The sequence below is a fragment of the Poecilia reticulata genome, chromosome 4 (assembly GCF_904066995.2).
Source record: "Poecilia reticulata chromosome 4, P_reticulata-male-v2, whole genome shotgun sequence".
NCBI classification, from domain to species: domain Eukaryota; kingdom Metazoa; phylum Chordata; class Actinopteri; order Cyprinodontiformes; family Poeciliidae; genus Poecilia; species Poecilia reticulata.
This window is the reverse complement of record NC_088833.1, coordinates 19,069,116-19,087,130: the sequence shown is the minus strand read 5'-3', so window position 1 is coordinate 19,087,130 and position 18,015 is coordinate 19,069,116. Positions and strand designations below refer to the sequence as shown.

Genomic DNA, 18,015 nt, shown 5'->3' with positions numbered 1-18,015 from the left:
TCTCCAACATGTATTTTAGTCTTCATATGCCTTGCCATCATATTGCAGTAACAAAATCCAATGTATTTTGTGTGACAGAGAAACACTAAAGAGCAGACATCTTTCATATTTGAACCCCTTTACTCTGATACCACAACAAAATAAAGCAGTCAGTTGCCTTCAGAGATCAGCTGTAGGTGAACATTTGAAACCTTGCAGCGGGTATTCCACCCCAGTCATCAAAGGCCAAAGTCCTGCTGCTTTTCAATGCCTCCCAGAGCTTCTCAGCTGAATCAAATGACTGAATTGTTTCCTCAATATGCAGTCAAGTTACCCAGAGTCCTGACAATTACCTAATTATTTGACTGATGTGTGTTGAAGCAGAGACACATCTAAAAGTTGCTGGAACAAGGAAACTTAGAAGAGTTGATAGGAAGATGGATGATTCCTGGTTGAGACTGTAAAAGATCCAAGACTTGGGAAAACATTCAAACCCGAGCAGGACAAGGACCCTGAATGTGCAGTCAGAGCTACAATAAAATGCTGTATATATTAGAATGACCCAGTCAAAACCAAGCCATAAATCCAACAGAGAATGTGACTTAAGAACCGTTTCTTCATTCAATCTGATGGAGCTGCCGCTATTTTGCACAGAAGAATGTGCAAAATGTCTCTCTAGATGTGCAAAGCTGTTGAGACATAGACTGAAAGACTTGCAGCTGTGCCTGCAGCAGAATGAAACTACAAAAATATTTACTCAAGAGGGCTTGGAAAGAAAAAAAAAAAGTGCCATACTTTCCTACATCACAAACATGCAGCACCTTTAAATTTTGACATTCTCGGTTGTATTTTCTTTGAAAATGAGTGATACTTTTAACTTCAGTATTTTAATCCTATAAATCTCCCCTTACTGTAGTCTCGTTATATTTTACCTTGTGTCACTTCACTGAGGAACAGTAAAATATATTTCTATTATACTCCAGTTTGAGTTGATCACATGCAATTTCAATCACAAACATTGAATTCTGTGTTTGTAAGGTGACAGAAGACATTCATGGGCTTTCAATACTTTTCTTAGGTGCTGTAATTTTGTTTTACACTCCAGCATGCTTCATGGGAAAAAAATCCCTATCCTTTCAGTAAAACTCAAAGTTCAGCAATGACTGAGGTGAGATGTAATTAAATAAAAGCGAAAGAAAATGCATAATGAAAATATCCACTTCTTTGATAAAGAAACTGATATACAGATAACTCTGATTTTCTTAGTCCCAAAAGGCAGAAGACAACTCAAATCTCCAAAATATTATAAAGCAACACACACAGGAAAGAAATTTCTTCATCTTGTACATTAGGAATAAACAAGCAAACGAACACATCAGATGGGCTTGTGTGGTGCTGCTGCTCTTTGCTCTGTTGCCTTAATCATCAAAATTCTTCTAAACAAGGTGGAGTGTGGAAGTGGATGTTGGAAGTTTCGGAAATTTCCAATAAGTTCAAACGAGTCGATTGTTCTTACTGAACCCTCAACAGGTTTTGTAGAAATGGATCACATCTCATCTCGACAAGACAAAATATTGCAGCACAGTGCTGGATGTTAGATCAGTCAGTCTGTAGACCTGTCATTCATTGTGGAATTGAAACATAAAACACATCCCCGTTTTCTCTACAATTAATTCTTATTCCTTCACATTTTAGTTAGCGTGTGTAGTACTTAGAGACGAGTCAGAATCAGGCTACGAAGGAGAAAGCAGCAAATTCTGAAAATATGAAAAATAGAAAAAAACTGCAGGGTTATTTTTGCACCATGTCTTAAAAGTAAAAAAGACATTTGGATACTTTAAGGAATACCCGAGCTAAGATGACTTGTAAACATAATTTCTGCTGTAGTTTGGAAACTCATGATTTTTTTTTCCTGCGTTCAAAGGCCAGTCTTGATTGTGCTTCAAGATAATAAACCCAAACTAAAAGATTTGTCTGAAAAGTGGAGGCTAAACAAAACATTCACTTTAAAAACCTGACATGTCTACAGAAAGTAAAATACATACCAGTCAATGTACAAAGATGCAAGAGGAGAGTATAGGAACATAGTTTATTCCAATTGAAAACATTTAAAAGGAGAAGGCTATGTAAAAATCATCATTTTTCATGTCTGAATGAGGTTCAGGCAACAATGGTTGAAATGAAACATACAAAAAGAGAAATATGGCTAAAATACTGTAAATTAATAACCATTTCCACCCTTCTCTTAAGGGTGACGCAAGAACAGTTTGTCACCCACCCAAATCCTCCCCCAACCTGACACAACACATGCAAATCAATTGACACTTATCTTAAAAACAGCAGTTCATCATTAATCTTAAATATATAATAGTGTATTTTTTTTTCTTGTTAATTAATCATATACTTAGTGTTTGCTTTAAAAAGTGGACCGTGGAACTATACAGGCCCTGATTTTTCACAACATCGGCACTTGTTAAGAGTCTGGCTTTACAAAGAAAGGGGATTGGCACACATTGTACATAATTTACATTTGGTATACTTGGAAAAAAAAAAAAGCATTACTTTCAATTTGTACACCACTACACAAACTTAACTGTTGATTTAACAACAAAGAAAAAGTCATTTAAAGTGGTCCACGTGTTAAGGTGTGTAAACCTTATAAAAGAAAACTGAACAAGAAGCAAAGATAGCTTTTAATAATAATCACTGTACGTCCAATCCTTCAACCAGGATGGAGCTCAAGCTTAAACAATTGTGTATACACACACACACACACACCTCAAAGTACCAACAATGCTTGAATGGACATCTACGTTAACAAATGCAAGCCCACTGCAGTGTCGTAGCTTCAATGTGGCAGGACAGTCCACAGTCCAATCAAAAAAAAAAAAAAAAGAGGGTGGGAAAATGTTGAATGTAAACACTCAGCAGAATCATCCTCCTCTGACCAATATTGGACCTGCTCAGTACCTTTACTTGGTAAGCACGTCAATAAATAGACTAATACTGAGGCTTCTTCTGGGGGAAAAAAAAAAGGTAATCTTTTAAGAAACACGTCAATAAAATGTACCAAAGTGTTGGGTCAGATTCAAAAACATTTTTGATGTTTGTTTTTGGCACTGTCTTTATACTGGATTGTCAACTAAACCACTTCTGAAAATGTTTCACACATGTAGAACAAAGCAAAGTAGCGATCTGCACGAAAGGATTCAAAAAGAGTGAACCAGCTGCTCGGATAGCTGTGTCACAGCCATGTTACTTTCACTGCTGGCCCCTTTTGAAGTCTAGTTGGAAATCTGACAGCCTACAATTTAATCTTCACAGAGTCCCACCAAGTTTGCGTGACGGCAGCTGATCAAATAGAGGACAGGCCACACACTGTTTTAAGGTGGCAAGCTGAAATTTGGGAGAACAGCATGTTTCCTGAAAGTCATGGACTTTACAAACTCCAAAATCATTATCATCCAGAGTGACACATACTGGTTTTTCCAAACAATGCTAAACCCTGCAAGTTAATCTAGTCATTCACCAGATTAACTTGCGACTTTGAAAGCAACTCTATGAACCTGATTAATTAGCTTTTTTTTAAGCATCATGCATGGAAATATCTAGAGACAAAGAAATACTTTTAGCTCTGAAACAATCTTTAAAAAAAATGCAAGGGGAGGGATGTGGCACTCAGGTTTTTCCATGAAAAATTTCCAAACTATTCGGAAATTCCTATATTTTTTCAGCAGCTTTGATGACATTCCAGACATCTAAAGTGCGCAGCGTTTACTGTAAGTTATTTCAGGGTGTTTTAAGTTGACTCTAGAGCCACAGTTGCTAATCTTAGTTACTTTAAAACTGTGCTATGCAGATCTTAAATCTGACATTCAACAGCCCTTAATTTGTCAGATATTCAGTTTTCCTTTTGATGTCACAGAATAAGAAAGCGATGAAATGTACATTATCTTTAATCTACAGTTTTTTGGGGGTTTTTTTATTTAACCGCTTTCCAAACTTGTAAAATTATTAAATCAAATCACCCTCTCTTTAAAACTGTGTAGAAACCTAGGAAATTAGCCGGAATGTTCATCCCTCGAGCATTTCACAACATAAATTGGTTTGGAAAAAAACTAAGACAAAGAAATCAAAACAAAGCACAGTCAACTTCACTTCATGAAGGTTCCAACTTCTCAATAATAAAAGATGAGGAAATCTTAACTGTTCTTTCTTAAGACCCTCCCACTTTGTGTTTCCAAACTGTGTGAGGATCAAATTGTCTTAGCCCTTCGAACAAGGGGTCAAAGTTAAAGTCAAACACTGCGGATGTAAAGGCAAATGCACGTTATGGAAAACATTGAAGGTCAAGAAGACTTTTGTGGAATCCCATCAGAATTACTGGACGGTACAGTCCAACAGGTAGGACACCAAATGGACCTTGAGGAATCTCCTCTTTCCTTTTCATTTAAAATCAAAAACTAAACAAGTGGACTGTGGCCAGACTTCCTACAGGAGCGTCACCATTCCTCCTCCCTGAACTTGCATCCAACTCAGTTTAGCTGGCCAAAACCCCGACCCACCCCGGTCATCAATTGCATCTTTAGCTCTTTTTTTTTGTCTTCTATAGTCATTTGAGCTCAATCAGATCTGCTAGGAGTAGCCCTTGTGATGAAAAGGTTATGAAAACTCACCTGAATTACATTGTGAAGACAAAAATAGCAATCACAAATCTTAGAGAAGTATTTCAACAGCTACCCGGAAAAATACACGATATGGGATTTGTACCAATAGCCAACGCACATCCTTAAAAATTTTCCCAAAAATCTGAAAGAATCTTTAAAACAGCAAATATTTAACCATAAAGTTTTTTTTTGTTTTTTTTTTGTCTGTTTTGATTTGCATAAAGCACAAACCTGACATGGAAACATTATTTTCCCGCAATCAGCAATTACGTCAAAAACCGACCCGCAAAAACTAAACATGACGCATCATCAGAAAGATAGAACACTTGTCCATAAAATAGTTCGGATATTTTACAGCAGTATAAAAAAATTTTCCATTTACAAAGCTGGAAAAAAAAAAAAGATCTGAAATAAGGTTTGGAATACTGAATCAACAGAGCTGTGATAAATAATAGTAAAAAAAAAAAAAAAAAAAAAAAAAAAACCCTATTTGATCACGGTGTGTTTATTTTGGAAAAAAAAAAAAGTCCCATGAGTGTTCAGGACCAACGGAAGCTTAAACAAGCAACCTAAAAAAGCTGTAGTTCCCCGACATCTTACTATGTGATCCGGAATAACCAATTGCATTTAAAAATGGAAAAAAAAGAAAACATGATTTCAATTACATGACCAATTCAGACTTCGACATTTAAAAATAAAATGCCAGAGAAACATGGGAATCTGACCCAATTGATTTTAACATCAGATCCTTAATCTCTTTTCTCAATAAGTAACATTTAAAGAACGGACATTATACTGGTGACAAAATAATATATATATATTTTAAAAATGATCGACCCCACATAGTTTGAATTTGGCAACGTGAAAACTCCAACAACAGCAATAAATACCACTAGTGTTATCACTGACCATTTGCAGAATTGAGTTAAATTGCGACTTTTTCTTGTCTACTCCTTTGAGTAGTCATCTTCAATATAATTAACAGACAAATAATAGCAGAAATAATCGGCTCAAGAAGTTAACATTTCTGAATATATCTAAAGTGAAGAGAGAGCATTTAGTCATCTTTGTAACAGCCCTCACTCTGCGTGGGCAGTATCAAAATCTTATTTACATTCAATAGAGCTCATCTGCTCTGGTGGAAATCAGGGTGATTAAAAAAGAAAAAAAACAAAACAAAAAACAATTGGAGTTCCAGGAAACCAAGTACCTCACTGCACCTCAGCATTGCCTAGTTGCACTATTTCAAAATTAGTCATCCTTCGCAGATAAGCGGAGTCCAGTAATCTGCAGCCTGGTGTCACTAACCCATGCTGTAGTGTATAGCATGCATGAGAGAGCCCTTTGTCCACAAAGGCTTGTTCTACCCAGAGATGCCCCCGTCCCACCTCCAACACAAAAAAAACCCCAAAACAAATGATAATGTAATGTAGAAAAAAAAGGTGAGCCAAACAGAGAGCCAAGAGGCGTGCCGGAGGCATTCAAAAAGAGGACAAAAGTGTTCTATTTAAATGCGTTTCATTTGTGACTGTGCAAGACCAGCAGTTAGTAAAAACCACAAAACAGGAAAATCATATCTTTAAATTGTCAACAAACCAAACACAACCGCATGAAGAGAAGGAGCAAAAAGGGATAAGCATCTGGTAAAGAATGAAGCGTTGCTCGTCTCTTTGTGCAGCAGTGTGTTTCATGCAGGTGTTCGTCTCCGGAGGGCAACTCCGGCAACAAAGCGTGTCTTGAGAGGCCGGGGTCTCGCTCGCGGATCCTCCCTTCACACCAAGTTGTACTCTTTCAGATTGAGCTGCAAGATGGTGTCTTTGACAGCTGCAAAGACGAAGCGGATGTTCTCCGTGTCGGTGGCACACGTGAAGTGAGAGTAGATTATCTTGTCACTGTCAGGGTTCAAGTCCACAAACATCTTCAGGATGAACTCACGACCCGCCTGAGCGTCCCGCTGAGCACCTGGGAAAACAACAACCATCTAATGATTACGCTCAATAGGAATGTTTTTTATTTTCATAGACACCAGAGAATTTTGTTTTTTTTGTCCATTTTTGCCCAAATAATTCAACATGGGAATCACTTTGAAAGCCTTAAAAGCAATAGAGAACAAAAGTAAAAAGTTCAGCTTAGTGTATATAGTGGTACAGCAATGAGTCTGTGAAAGAATGTACGTATACGTTTAAGAATATATTATGTATTGTAGCGCACCCAACAACCACAAGGTGTCACTCAAAAGTAAAAAAATAAAATAAGACACACCAGCAGCTAAAAGGTGAGAAAAAGCACGTCACTTGAACATTTTATTTAGCGACACTAAATCTGTGCTAATGTGAAAAAAGTGAAATGCAAAGTAATCAGATTACCATCGAACTCTGGAAAATAGTCGACCAGGTGAGAGAACATGATCTTTTCCTCCAGCAGGTCTTTCTTGTTGAGGAACAGAATTACAGAGGAGTTTTGGAACCAGGGATATGTGATGATGGTCCTGAACAGAGCTTTGCTCTCCTCCATACGGTTCTAACAGGAAACAGAGTTACAAATTCATCTACTGGGTCAGTCATTTGTTGCCGCTTTATATGAATTAAACATCTCTGCATCTTCTTGGATAAGGTTAAATATAAGCAATTATATTTAACCTTGCCAAGGCTACTAAAAAAAGTTGAGAAAATCTGATGGAAATTATTCATTTATTTTCAAAGTTACTCTTCCAAGATTGCCCTAGATGCAGCTCAATCTGGGGAATATAGATTTAGAATCTTATAAGATTTTGTGATATTTATTCTGATAAAAAAAAAATAAAAAAAAAAAAATATATATATATACGATTAAAAAAGGGAGTATTTGCAATGTATATGCGGTCTTTTTAAAGCAACTGTCTCACCTTAGAATCGCTAATGGATCTTACAAGAACGGCGTATCGTTTTGAAACACCCTGGAATAAACAACTCTAGGTTTGACTTTACCAATTTGTTTCTTGGTCCTCATGATGCCATTTTTTCATAATTGTTCCCCAACAAACTCAGGTTTTCAAAAAAAAAAAAAAAGTCTCAATTTATACATTAGATTAAATAAGGGAGTTGAAGTTTGTTTTGTTTTTTTTAATGGCACCATTTTGTGATTGTCTTATGAAATATATATGATTTCATTTAAAAATTTTACTGCAAGAAAAAAAAAAAAAAATCTAAAAATCCAGAACAGCTGTGAAAAAAGGAGCGTTAATGTTTTACCTCATTGTCGGACTCCACCAGAACCTGGTCGTACTCGCTGAGCGCCACCAGAAACATGATAGAGGTGACGTTCTCAAAGCAATGGATCCACTTCCTCCTCTCTGACCTCTGACCCCCAACATCCACCATCCTGATAGAACAGGATGGGGGAGATCAAATGGAAACACATAATTACAATCAATTCTATGTCTAGTTGTCATTAATTAGGCTGTGATAGTAAAACAGTAGATAATATTTAGGTTTAGTAAATTGTAACATTTGAAATGCAGAATGCACATGTCTCTTATTGAAGAGTTTAATATAATAATGCTCAGAGTTAATAGTTATAATGCACACAATGACACAATTTAGTACAGAATCAGGGTTAAATCAGAACATAGTGGTTGGGATTTTTTGAAGAAAACTGTCTTAAGTTTATTTTTTTTTACTCAGTAGACAGGTGACCACATTATAGAGCATCACTACAAATCCCTGACTTCAAACCCCCAGCATTATACGAATCCTGCAAACCAAACAGCCTGTTTTAACAATGAAGATAAACAAAAATAATAACCAGAATCTCTGAAAAAAAAAAAAATAGTGTGGACAGCAAATCCTCCCTTGGATTAAGAAAAACTAGCGACACAGACGTAAAAAATGTACAAGCAATGGGGAAAGTTCACGCAGAAAGCAATACTTATAGATTTTAAAACAAGTTTAAATTTTGATTATAATGCAGCACTCCTCGACTCGGGTTACTTTGTAGTACGTATTTGTTTTATATATTGTTTTAATGGGTCTTTTCAAATGAAACCAAGTGAAAGGACTTCAAACATGAACTACTGGTTTTAAATAGAATCAAAGAAGCAAAAATCTATCTTTTTTCCTTTAAAGGGGATTATTACGCATTTTCCATGTACATAGTGTCATTTAAGAGCACAATTCAGTAACTATATTACCTTCATATTCCATCTATATAAAACATGAAATACGTAAATTTGATATAATAGCTCCACTTTCATTATGGGGTACCAAGATAAAACTCACCGTTTCCACCATCATCAAGCTATAAAAGGTGAACTGACCAAAAAAAGCGACAGTTCAGATAAAATCAAGTTCCTCGAAAAGTAAGCCCAAAAATAAAACCCCGTCATAGAAGACCTCCGTTGCCGCCTCTAGAAATGACAAGTGACCTACTTAGCTCAATAAGCTCCTCTGTTAGCCAAACCACACGTTCTGTTACGTTTAACGCTAATTAAGAATGAAGGAATCCATCCTAATTGAGATTCTCGTCAAAACAATTGTAACCATCTCAGTCAATTGCAAGCAAAGCCAGTTTAGACCCACAAGGAGTTTTATTCTTCTAGCTATACATCAGCTAAACACCTCATTGTGCATCAAACCATCCATGTAATTAACAGCAAGAATGTGACAACGCATCACTAATAAATCACTAAAATTAAATCTGAATCAACCCTTTTCTCCCTTTAAAACCCACCTCAATCTAAACCCTCAAAGCCTGCAGCACAAAACTGATGTCATTGAGAGTATTCAATGATTCACCGCCAACGGCAGCAGCACAGTCGAGCAGAGGAGAGCCTATCAGCTAAGCTGCAGCGAGGCTGCTGGAAACCTCTTGAATGCAGCCTTATTGCGAGCAGTTATTTCTAGCTGTGCCCAACGTGGGAGGGGTCTGACACGATTGCTTTATATCGATTTGCAATCGCTCTTTCTCCTTTCTTCCTTCTAAAAAAAAAAAAAAAAAAAGGGAAGCTACTCCCAAGAAAAACAAAAAATATGAGCCATATTAGCTCCTATGATGCACCCTGAACTTTAAAGCATTTCTTATCATTGAGAAATTCACCTTTTTCTCTATGTAGACTTGATTATTTTATTTGATCAATTTAGCGATTAAAGTTTGGTTATCCAGTTTTTCTTATATATATATATATATATATATATATATATATATATATATATCCAGCACAAAGAAGACAAACAAGACAGCCAAGTGATTAGGATGCATAAAACAAACAGTCCACATTTTGGCTCTATTACAATCAGGCCTCATGCTTGCCAACTATTATTCTGCCTTCTCCGACATTCCTCATCTTCAATGCATTAATTAGACACAAAACTTCAAAGATCAGCATCAAAATTCTATATTCCACCAACAAGACTCTCTTTGACAATTAAATTACAATATCCAAAAATAAGTGTTTGATCAGATGAACCAAACTGTACATTCAATTAAAATTTGTTTTATTAATCTCAAAGGGAGAATAAATTATGCTGTAACTCATCAATTCAAGGTTCTTCAAAAAGTTGATGTAGACCCTGATGGCAGTGGGCAGGAAGGATCTCCTGTAGCAGTCAGTATTGCATCGGCTCTGAAAAAGCCCAGCAACATAGCAACCCAGTCAGTAGAAATGCTGCATCTGTAACTACCTTATTTTATTGATTATTTTAAATCAGATCTTTCTTTCAAAGTGAGGTAGTTATTAGTCGTAGGTATCTTATCTACAATAGTTAAAAGTTTATTGGTTTAGAAGAAGTGTATCATTGTGCCTTAAAAAACTTTAAAATGTTATACCAATTTTACCAAGAGTTATATTGGCTAAAATTTCTTATTAAATCTTCACTGTCTAGTCTACACAATATCATTCATAGCCGTGGAGACGCTGTAGTTTTCCATTATTAAATGTGATGTAATTTTAACGTTAAATTTTATTTTTAGATCATTGTAGATTTGTATATCTATTTAGTTGTTATTCTGTTCGTTTTTTAAGTTGGATCTTCAATGTAAAATATTGTTTCTATTTAGTGTAACTAGCCATAAGCCTTCAAATATGACTCAGCTATGATTTCTATCTACAACACATCTACTGTAAGCAGAGCCTGCTAATAACAGAACCCCATTTCACACAATCTGAAATCAATTATAAATCAATAATGAAGTCAATAGTAGGTAATTAATTTTCAACTGTTATGCACTAACTGCAAAGATAATTACCAACTGGATGAGATGTTTGATTAGACTTTGGGATTTAATACAAAAATCCCAATATTCGTTTAAATGCTCTGAAACATTTAAAAGCATTTAAAAATGTTTCAGAGCGGCTTAAGGATTGAAGCAGAAATAAGGTACAGATGCAGGGCTGGTTAAAGCAGTGGACGTCGTCTTTTACCTGAAAATGATGCTTTGCAAGTCGAAAGGGTATTCTATAATCCCAGTGGTTGGGACTCGAACCCTAAGTACGTCCTGTTGGGTTGGTAGATAGGACGCGTCGGAGATACGACCCAGATCACTTAGGTAGCTAAAGGAAGAAAAAAAGTGGAAATAAAAACAAGAGAGAGAAAGGAAAAAAAGAGTAAAGCATCGCAGCAGATTAAACACCTTAAAAAATGAGTTCAGATATACCGACAGAGGACCATTTTCAAGAGGATAAGGGGTTAGAGTTCCATTTCCTTAGAAATACAGCTCTATCTTTGATGGCAACGCCCAAAGACCAACCAATTAATTGATCTTGCCTGCTAATGTTTTTACAGACAGTCTTTCGGAGCCACCATTGGGAACATGTTAGTGTCCCTGCAGCAGAGGGTAGATGGAGGAGGTGGTAAAGTTTCCCACTGGCTGACCAGCCGTGTTATAGTCAGTCAGCCTTTACTGGAAGCACTCGGAACCAGTACCTGAATAAAATATTCTGCAGGTCAAATGGGTTTTCATGAATACCAGTGGTGGGCACTCAAACCCACAGCACATCCTGCTGGCAGGGCACATACTCTAGTGCCGCTATTCGTCCTAATTCCTGAAGGTAACTGCGAGGATGCAGGGAACATATGACAGAGGCGCACAGAGGCAAACTAATCCATGTCAACATTACAGGCCGATTCCAGCCTACTGCAACAAGAACTGCTGTCATTCAGAACGGACACATAAGAATCACTTAGATGATTACTTCACTTGTATAAATATTGCAGTCCAACTATGAATTAGACAAGTCTTCTTTCCAAACTCAGATCTTTCCAAACTCAGATCTTTCTAACAGAGCGAACTGAGGCTAATTTACATTTGATTCAAACAAATGCCATTCTTAGGTTCTCTCATCTGCCATAAATGTTTTCCATCCTTCCAGAAGTGTCCGAAAAAGTCAAATTAATTACAGCACATAGCAGACAGACATACTATTTGGTTGAATCGGAGAGCTGGTACTCTCTCCTACGATCGTAAGCCTCCTTGATCCCGGGATCCTTCCAAAGCATCGTTATCGCACTGATGTACGGCTCTTCAAACGTCGACACCTTTTCCACGTCCACTTCCCGCACCAGAAGGGCGTTATTCTAAAAATACATAAATAAAATCAACAATCAATCATGGGATATAGGATTTTGCATTTTGCTGCCTTCATAACAATCTCCTAGATTCATAGATGCCAAGAATTTCAAGTTGTAGCTATCACAACATTTTGACATAGAATAAGGTAGATTTTTAAGTTAAATCAATTTGGGTGCAATGCAAATTGATTTCTTTGCAGCCAATTTCATTGTGTTAAAATTTGAAAACATTGTTGAGGTAAGAATCAGTTGTGCAAACTGCTTGATCTGTGTGGGACCATTTCAGGACAAAAATTTAAAAAAATTTTTATTACAAACAATGTGGCAGATGTTTTGTAAATAATTTGTAAGCAACTGTAGGAAAATATTGCTCAACACTAAACATCAAATATAGAGCAGCAGATTTAAAGCTAAAGGGCTATTTGACCATTTTTAAGAGATTGGGAAACTATCACATGATCTGACCGTGCAGATTGATTTATAAAGACGATATATTCCTTACAGCTCTATGAAATTGTCTTGAAAGGGAATTAATTTGGAAAACAGAATGAAGCAAATTTACAAAAAGTCTAATTATGATAGTCAACCAGGGATCACAAGTCACATCTGTGCAGTTTTGCACAGATCTGCTGATTGTGGTTCCAAAAATAAAAAATTGACATGCATCCCATTTGTACAGCTGACCTTGTTCTCTTCATTCTCCAAGGGGATCTTGAGGGTCTCGGTGGCACGGATCATGGCCTGCATGGAGGTGAAGATGTTCTGATAGACCAGTTTGGTATAGCTCTTTTTGTCTTCATCTGAGTAGCCTGTCCCGTGGATTATCCTCATCTGTTTGATGAAAGTGCTCTTGCCACTTTCACCTGTCCCTAAAAGACAAGACGATACACAAATTCACTAATCAACTAGTGAAAAACACCACAAATTTGACTTCACATATATTTGGTGACCATAAACCAAAATATGGTAATAGTGGCTGAAAGTGCCAGGCTGCGACTGGGAATGTTTAAAAAGAATGTGGTTCTAGTGAGACGGAGGAATTAAAGATGCAAATAAAAACAGCATTTATAATTACTCCATCTATTTAATAGTTACTTAAAATACAACTTATTGACAAGTCCTTTGTTTGAAATGTATAAAAGACATCAAACTCCAATTATAAATAGGTGTGTTTGCAACAAACTGGTCTAGTCTGTCCACCCACACCCCAGTGCTGACGATGGGCAAGACTGAAGAAAGCTATACTAGTGTGTGCCGGGCATTGATCCAAACTGCAGTGAATCTTTCTGGTGATCAAAAAAAAAGAAATACAAACAGGGGCTCACCCACTTCACTTAATATAAAAAAAGAAGAAGAAAAAAAGGCCTGTCATGTAAAAAAAAAAAAAAAATGCTCAAAGATCAATAAACTTTACTTTCTAGTAATAAACATTTTACACTGGAGCTGGAAGATATTTCAAGGGTCCAAAATAAGCAGCAGAAATGACAAAATAAATTATGTTTTTGTAAACATAATTGTCCTTTAAAAAAAAACAAAAAACAGAGCTAGTTGAGACCAAAGCACCAGACTAAAGATCTTTTTAATCAAATTTTTGGTAGAAAGGGAAAACAAAAAAACAAAAAACAAATCATACACATGGAAATCTTTGGATTCGTTTTAATTTACCATGCAATTAATTGATTTATTGCAAGAGGCCTCCTTAACTCATGTGGATTTGACATAGGATTTAATGCATTGATGCTCACGGACAAAAAAGCGATATTTTCTGAAGAAAAGAATTTCAATAAATATCGTAGAATTGATCAAATTACACAGCCCTTGTAAATAAGTGGTATATCAGTCCCTGTGTTGTTGTGTATTCTCATACACACAACACAAAGAATAAAGACAATAAATGCCCATCCCCAAACAGGGTCTGTTTCATCAAAGAATTATTTGCTGCAGCTAAGTTATTAACTGCTCATACAGAAGAAAAAAAAAAGGTTTTAGTAAGAATGCGGTCAAGCTTTTTTACCAGTTTCCTATTTAGGAAGTCAGTATTTGTGTGAATTGTATTGAGTCCATCTTTTCATAACAATTTGTTGGAGCAAGTTTTCTGCAGAAAAACAGCAGCGGCTGATAAGATAACAGAATGTGTGCTGTGCTGCACTAGGCTTCCTAAGACGAAAAGGTTAAAATGTCTCCCAAGGACATGAAGACAGGAGTGTACAGTGAGGGAGTGCTGTGTGCCCTGGGACGGTCCTAACCAGACAGGGTCTTTAACTGAGAAAAGCAGGTCAGACAACATTGGAGTTTCCCTTCCAGATTGAAGTTGTTAACGCTGGGTCAACTGGGCCAAGACACTATTAGATATCCCACTTCCTATTTTATTAAAGAGCTCAATCGAAGAAATAGAAGAGGGAATTGCCACTGGTTTTTAAGGACGCAGGAGTCAGGAAAACACTGTATCTATATTATCCTTACTCAATATTAGACAAGAATACATGGCAAAGGGAAATATGCATTATCCCAGATTAATTTCTAAATTCACTAGAGCTCAAGAGCAAAAAGTGTAGTTTACAGAGTGAGAAAAAGGCCCTTTTTTGACTAAGATTTAGAAATTAATTGAACACTGTCACTTTAATAGCTAACTAAACATCCCCATACGTATGCAGTCTGATAATTTACCTTGAGCATTTCTCTACCATCTAGCATTTTACACTCTGCATAGACAAACTAAAGAGTGTTTACCTTCCAGTGGATTCAAGTTTTGCATGTATGATCAGTTTAACTCGACGTAACTGCTGCCAGCCTGAAATAGCAAGCAGAAGCTTTTGTAATGGACAAGCAACTATAAACTCATTGGAGCAACTCCTGAGGGGTAATGCTAGTTCCCATAGCAACTCCATCACTGTACTTCTAAAAATGTGGCAGAAAACACCAGCTGATCGGCCTCAGCTTGCATCTAGAAAGCTCAGCTTTGACTTTTTTCATTTTTTTAAAACAAAAAACAATCTCACCAGTGCTTCAGTCAGTCAAAAGACATTTATGGCAGTTGGGAAAACCAAGCTCCCACCCACACAGAGAAAGTTGTTTGCCGATTAACCGATAAAAATCCACATGGATCCGGTGTTTTAGGAAACCACCAACTAGAATTTTTTAAAAACCCAGAGTGAAAACATTTCAAAACAGCGGTGTCATGCGTCAGTGTATACATGCAAGACTAATCTTTTTTGACTTTGTAGCTCCATTGCTTTTTCCATAACCAAAATGCACCTCACTCTCACAAATAAACATGCCACCAAATTTGTTAAAAATAAAAAAATGTGATGCTTTATTAGAGTTGTTTAATTATGATTCAAAGTTTACTTTTCAGGAATTTTGTTTGCAAGTGCAAAACCACGGCAACTCTGAGCTGCACCTTACAGACAGCAACTGCTTGGAGAGTTCTCACCAGCATTTACTTGAATTAAAGAAAACCATTTGTGGTCATTTGTCCCATGTTTTTCCCTTTGACTTATTTGTTGTCTGTGAGACAAAAATCAGCTAGTTGTTAATCACCAGCTGGATCTAGACTGATAAAATGGTCACACCCACAAATGGACAAGATATGCTTAGGAGGAACAACAGAAAAGTATCCCTCCCATCATGCCGAGATGCCCATATCATGTATGCAAATAGCTTTAACTTCAGTACTAATCCACAAACAGTAAAATAAACTGCAAAATCACTCCAACGTGACTATGGTATGGCAGCCTTTGTTTTAATAGGTTGATAAATCTTCACAAAAAACAATTGTTGTTGCCAAGATTAAAAAAAATATATCCTCCAGAGAAAACAGTTGCATATTAGCCAGTTACATTTACTAAGAACTGATCAACTTGGATCAAACAGAAGCAAGATTTTTTTAAAAAACAACAAGTTGAGTCAAAGCAAAAATAAAAGATTATGAGGGTCTTATCGGCAAATGGGATAATTTTGACTTAAAACAACACAATCTTTTTATTTTCACATGAGCCAACTATAAAAAAAACTACTACGTCATGCAGCTTATTCATAATAACTCATCTTTAAAGCAAAAACCTGAGCAGCATTACTCTTGCAGCAAAATAAACTCCCAAAGTTCAGCATCAACGCATCGAAAAAATTCCAAAATAGGCAAGAGGGACAAAAAGGAGGCACAAAGGGTGAAAAAGAGGAAGCAAACAGCACTTTGAGTAAATGATTCCTGAGAAGCCTATCCAAGCACATCAAACGGGAAGTGATGTCCAAAGAGTTTTAATTACTGCAATAATTAAACAGCCCAGAGTTGGGTCAGATGGCACAGCTGGAGGCCTGACTCAATGTAGAAAAACTTAATTATTGCTGAGTGTCCATTTGTGGGAACTTTTCCCCAAGATTATTCTAGGAATTTAAACTTTATTCGCCACAAAGGAGCCTTGATGAGAAGCTATAAAGGGGCATGTAGGAGCCTACAGTTTCTGCTGTGCAGGAGCCCCGCTCAATAGTAGCTACACATAATATGAAATATGGAAAGGTCATTGGAAAAAAAACTGCTAGAAATGCTAAGGTGCATTCACACCAGCCCTATTGAATGAATGTCAAGCACATTTCCTCGGACAGTGTAGTTTGTTTGGGGACGTGTGAATTTGCAGTCGATCTTTAGAGTGAACACCATTCCTCTAAAGACATAAGTCTTTGGTCCACTTCAAGTGAACACGCCACAGGACAAAACCAAAACAAATTTGCATGTAGCAAGACAGTCAGAAATGTTCCTCCACGTTGAGAAAGGATAAATTGAAAACCGGTAGAAATATTTTCAAGTGTGAAAGCATATAAAGCGGTTGGTAAAGAGAAAAAAAAAAAGTTTTCTAAGCAAATAGAGTAAAAATGGTTTTGGCATTCGTCTGTAGAATAGAGCAGTGGTGAAAAAAATTGAAGACAAGATATATGGTACATATGTTTTGCATTCAATGCGTTTCACATTTTTTTGTGGTACCATTATAATAATGCTAAACGTGGCAGAAACAATCGTTTATTACTTCTTTCTTAGGCATTGATAACATCATTACCACATGATACAGCAGTCAGTCTCTCAAACACATAGAGCTCTTTAAAATCATTTATTTGTATTACTATTCTTTCGGGACACCTAAAAGAATAGTTTTAGGTGTCTACTGTGGGCGGTCTATTAAAGCATCTATGAGATAATGTGAGATCAAACTACTTATTTGTTTCAATAGAATCTTACTTTTCATAACATGAACATTTTTGGCAACTATTCTTTATTCACCTGTTTTGTCTTTTTTTCCTCTCGTATTTCCACTCTAGTTTCCTCCCACTCAGTGCTAAAAGAACAATTTTGGCTTATTTTAACATACTGAACAAAACTGTAAGCATGTGTATTATAGAACTTGAAGATACGTTGTTGGCTCACTCAGTGGACTAACTGCAAATATCTAATAAACTCAATTATTTACACCACTGACAGGTTTAGATTGAAAATTATTTTTCATTCAACCAACAACTTTGTTTCTGATACATGAGTACTATCAGTTTTGGAAAAAAATACATGTCAAAGTACAATGAATGTCAAAATGTTTATTGGCATTACAGCAAACAAATCCTTTATCGCAATAGTTTTTAGCTATGGGCCAATCCAACACAGTAAAATTCCTTCCTGACATAAGAAACATCTCGGAAAAATTAAAAGATAATTCTGAACCTAATTCTGAAAGAAGCTTTGGATTTCATTATTCAAAAACTACAGAAGACAGCAACAGTCTGGATTAGCGACTATCGGAACAACAGACCACAGATTAGGAGAGAGAAGGACTGTGTGTCAG

The 18,015-nt window shown here is 36.4% G+C and overlaps 1 protein-coding gene across 2 annotated transcripts in view; it reads right to left on the bottom strand.

The window, feature by feature from the left end:
- Positions 1 to 2,049: 2,049 nt before the first annotated feature.
- LOC103463549 (guanine nucleotide-binding protein G(q) subunit alpha-like) overlaps positions 2,050 to 18,015 on the bottom strand; it is a 30,629-nt gene continuing 14,663 nt past the window's right edge. For both annotated transcript variants that reach the window (XM_008406944.3, XM_008406945.3), the window contains 6 exons: positions 12,875 to 13,059; positions 12,042 to 12,196; positions 11,044 to 11,172; positions 7,877 to 8,006; positions 7,013 to 7,166; positions 2,050 to 6,608 (listed from right to left, as the gene is read on the bottom strand). In XM_008406944.3, coding sequence (XP_008405166.1) covers positions 6,418 to 6,608; positions 7,013 to 7,166; positions 7,877 to 8,006; positions 11,044 to 11,172; positions 12,042 to 12,196; positions 12,875 to 13,059 — 944 coding nt within the window. In that variant the 3' untranslated portion in view covers positions 2,050 to 6,417. The remainder of the gene's footprint in view (positions 6,609 to 7,012; positions 7,167 to 7,876; positions 8,007 to 11,043; positions 11,173 to 12,041; positions 12,197 to 12,874; positions 13,060 to 18,015) is intronic.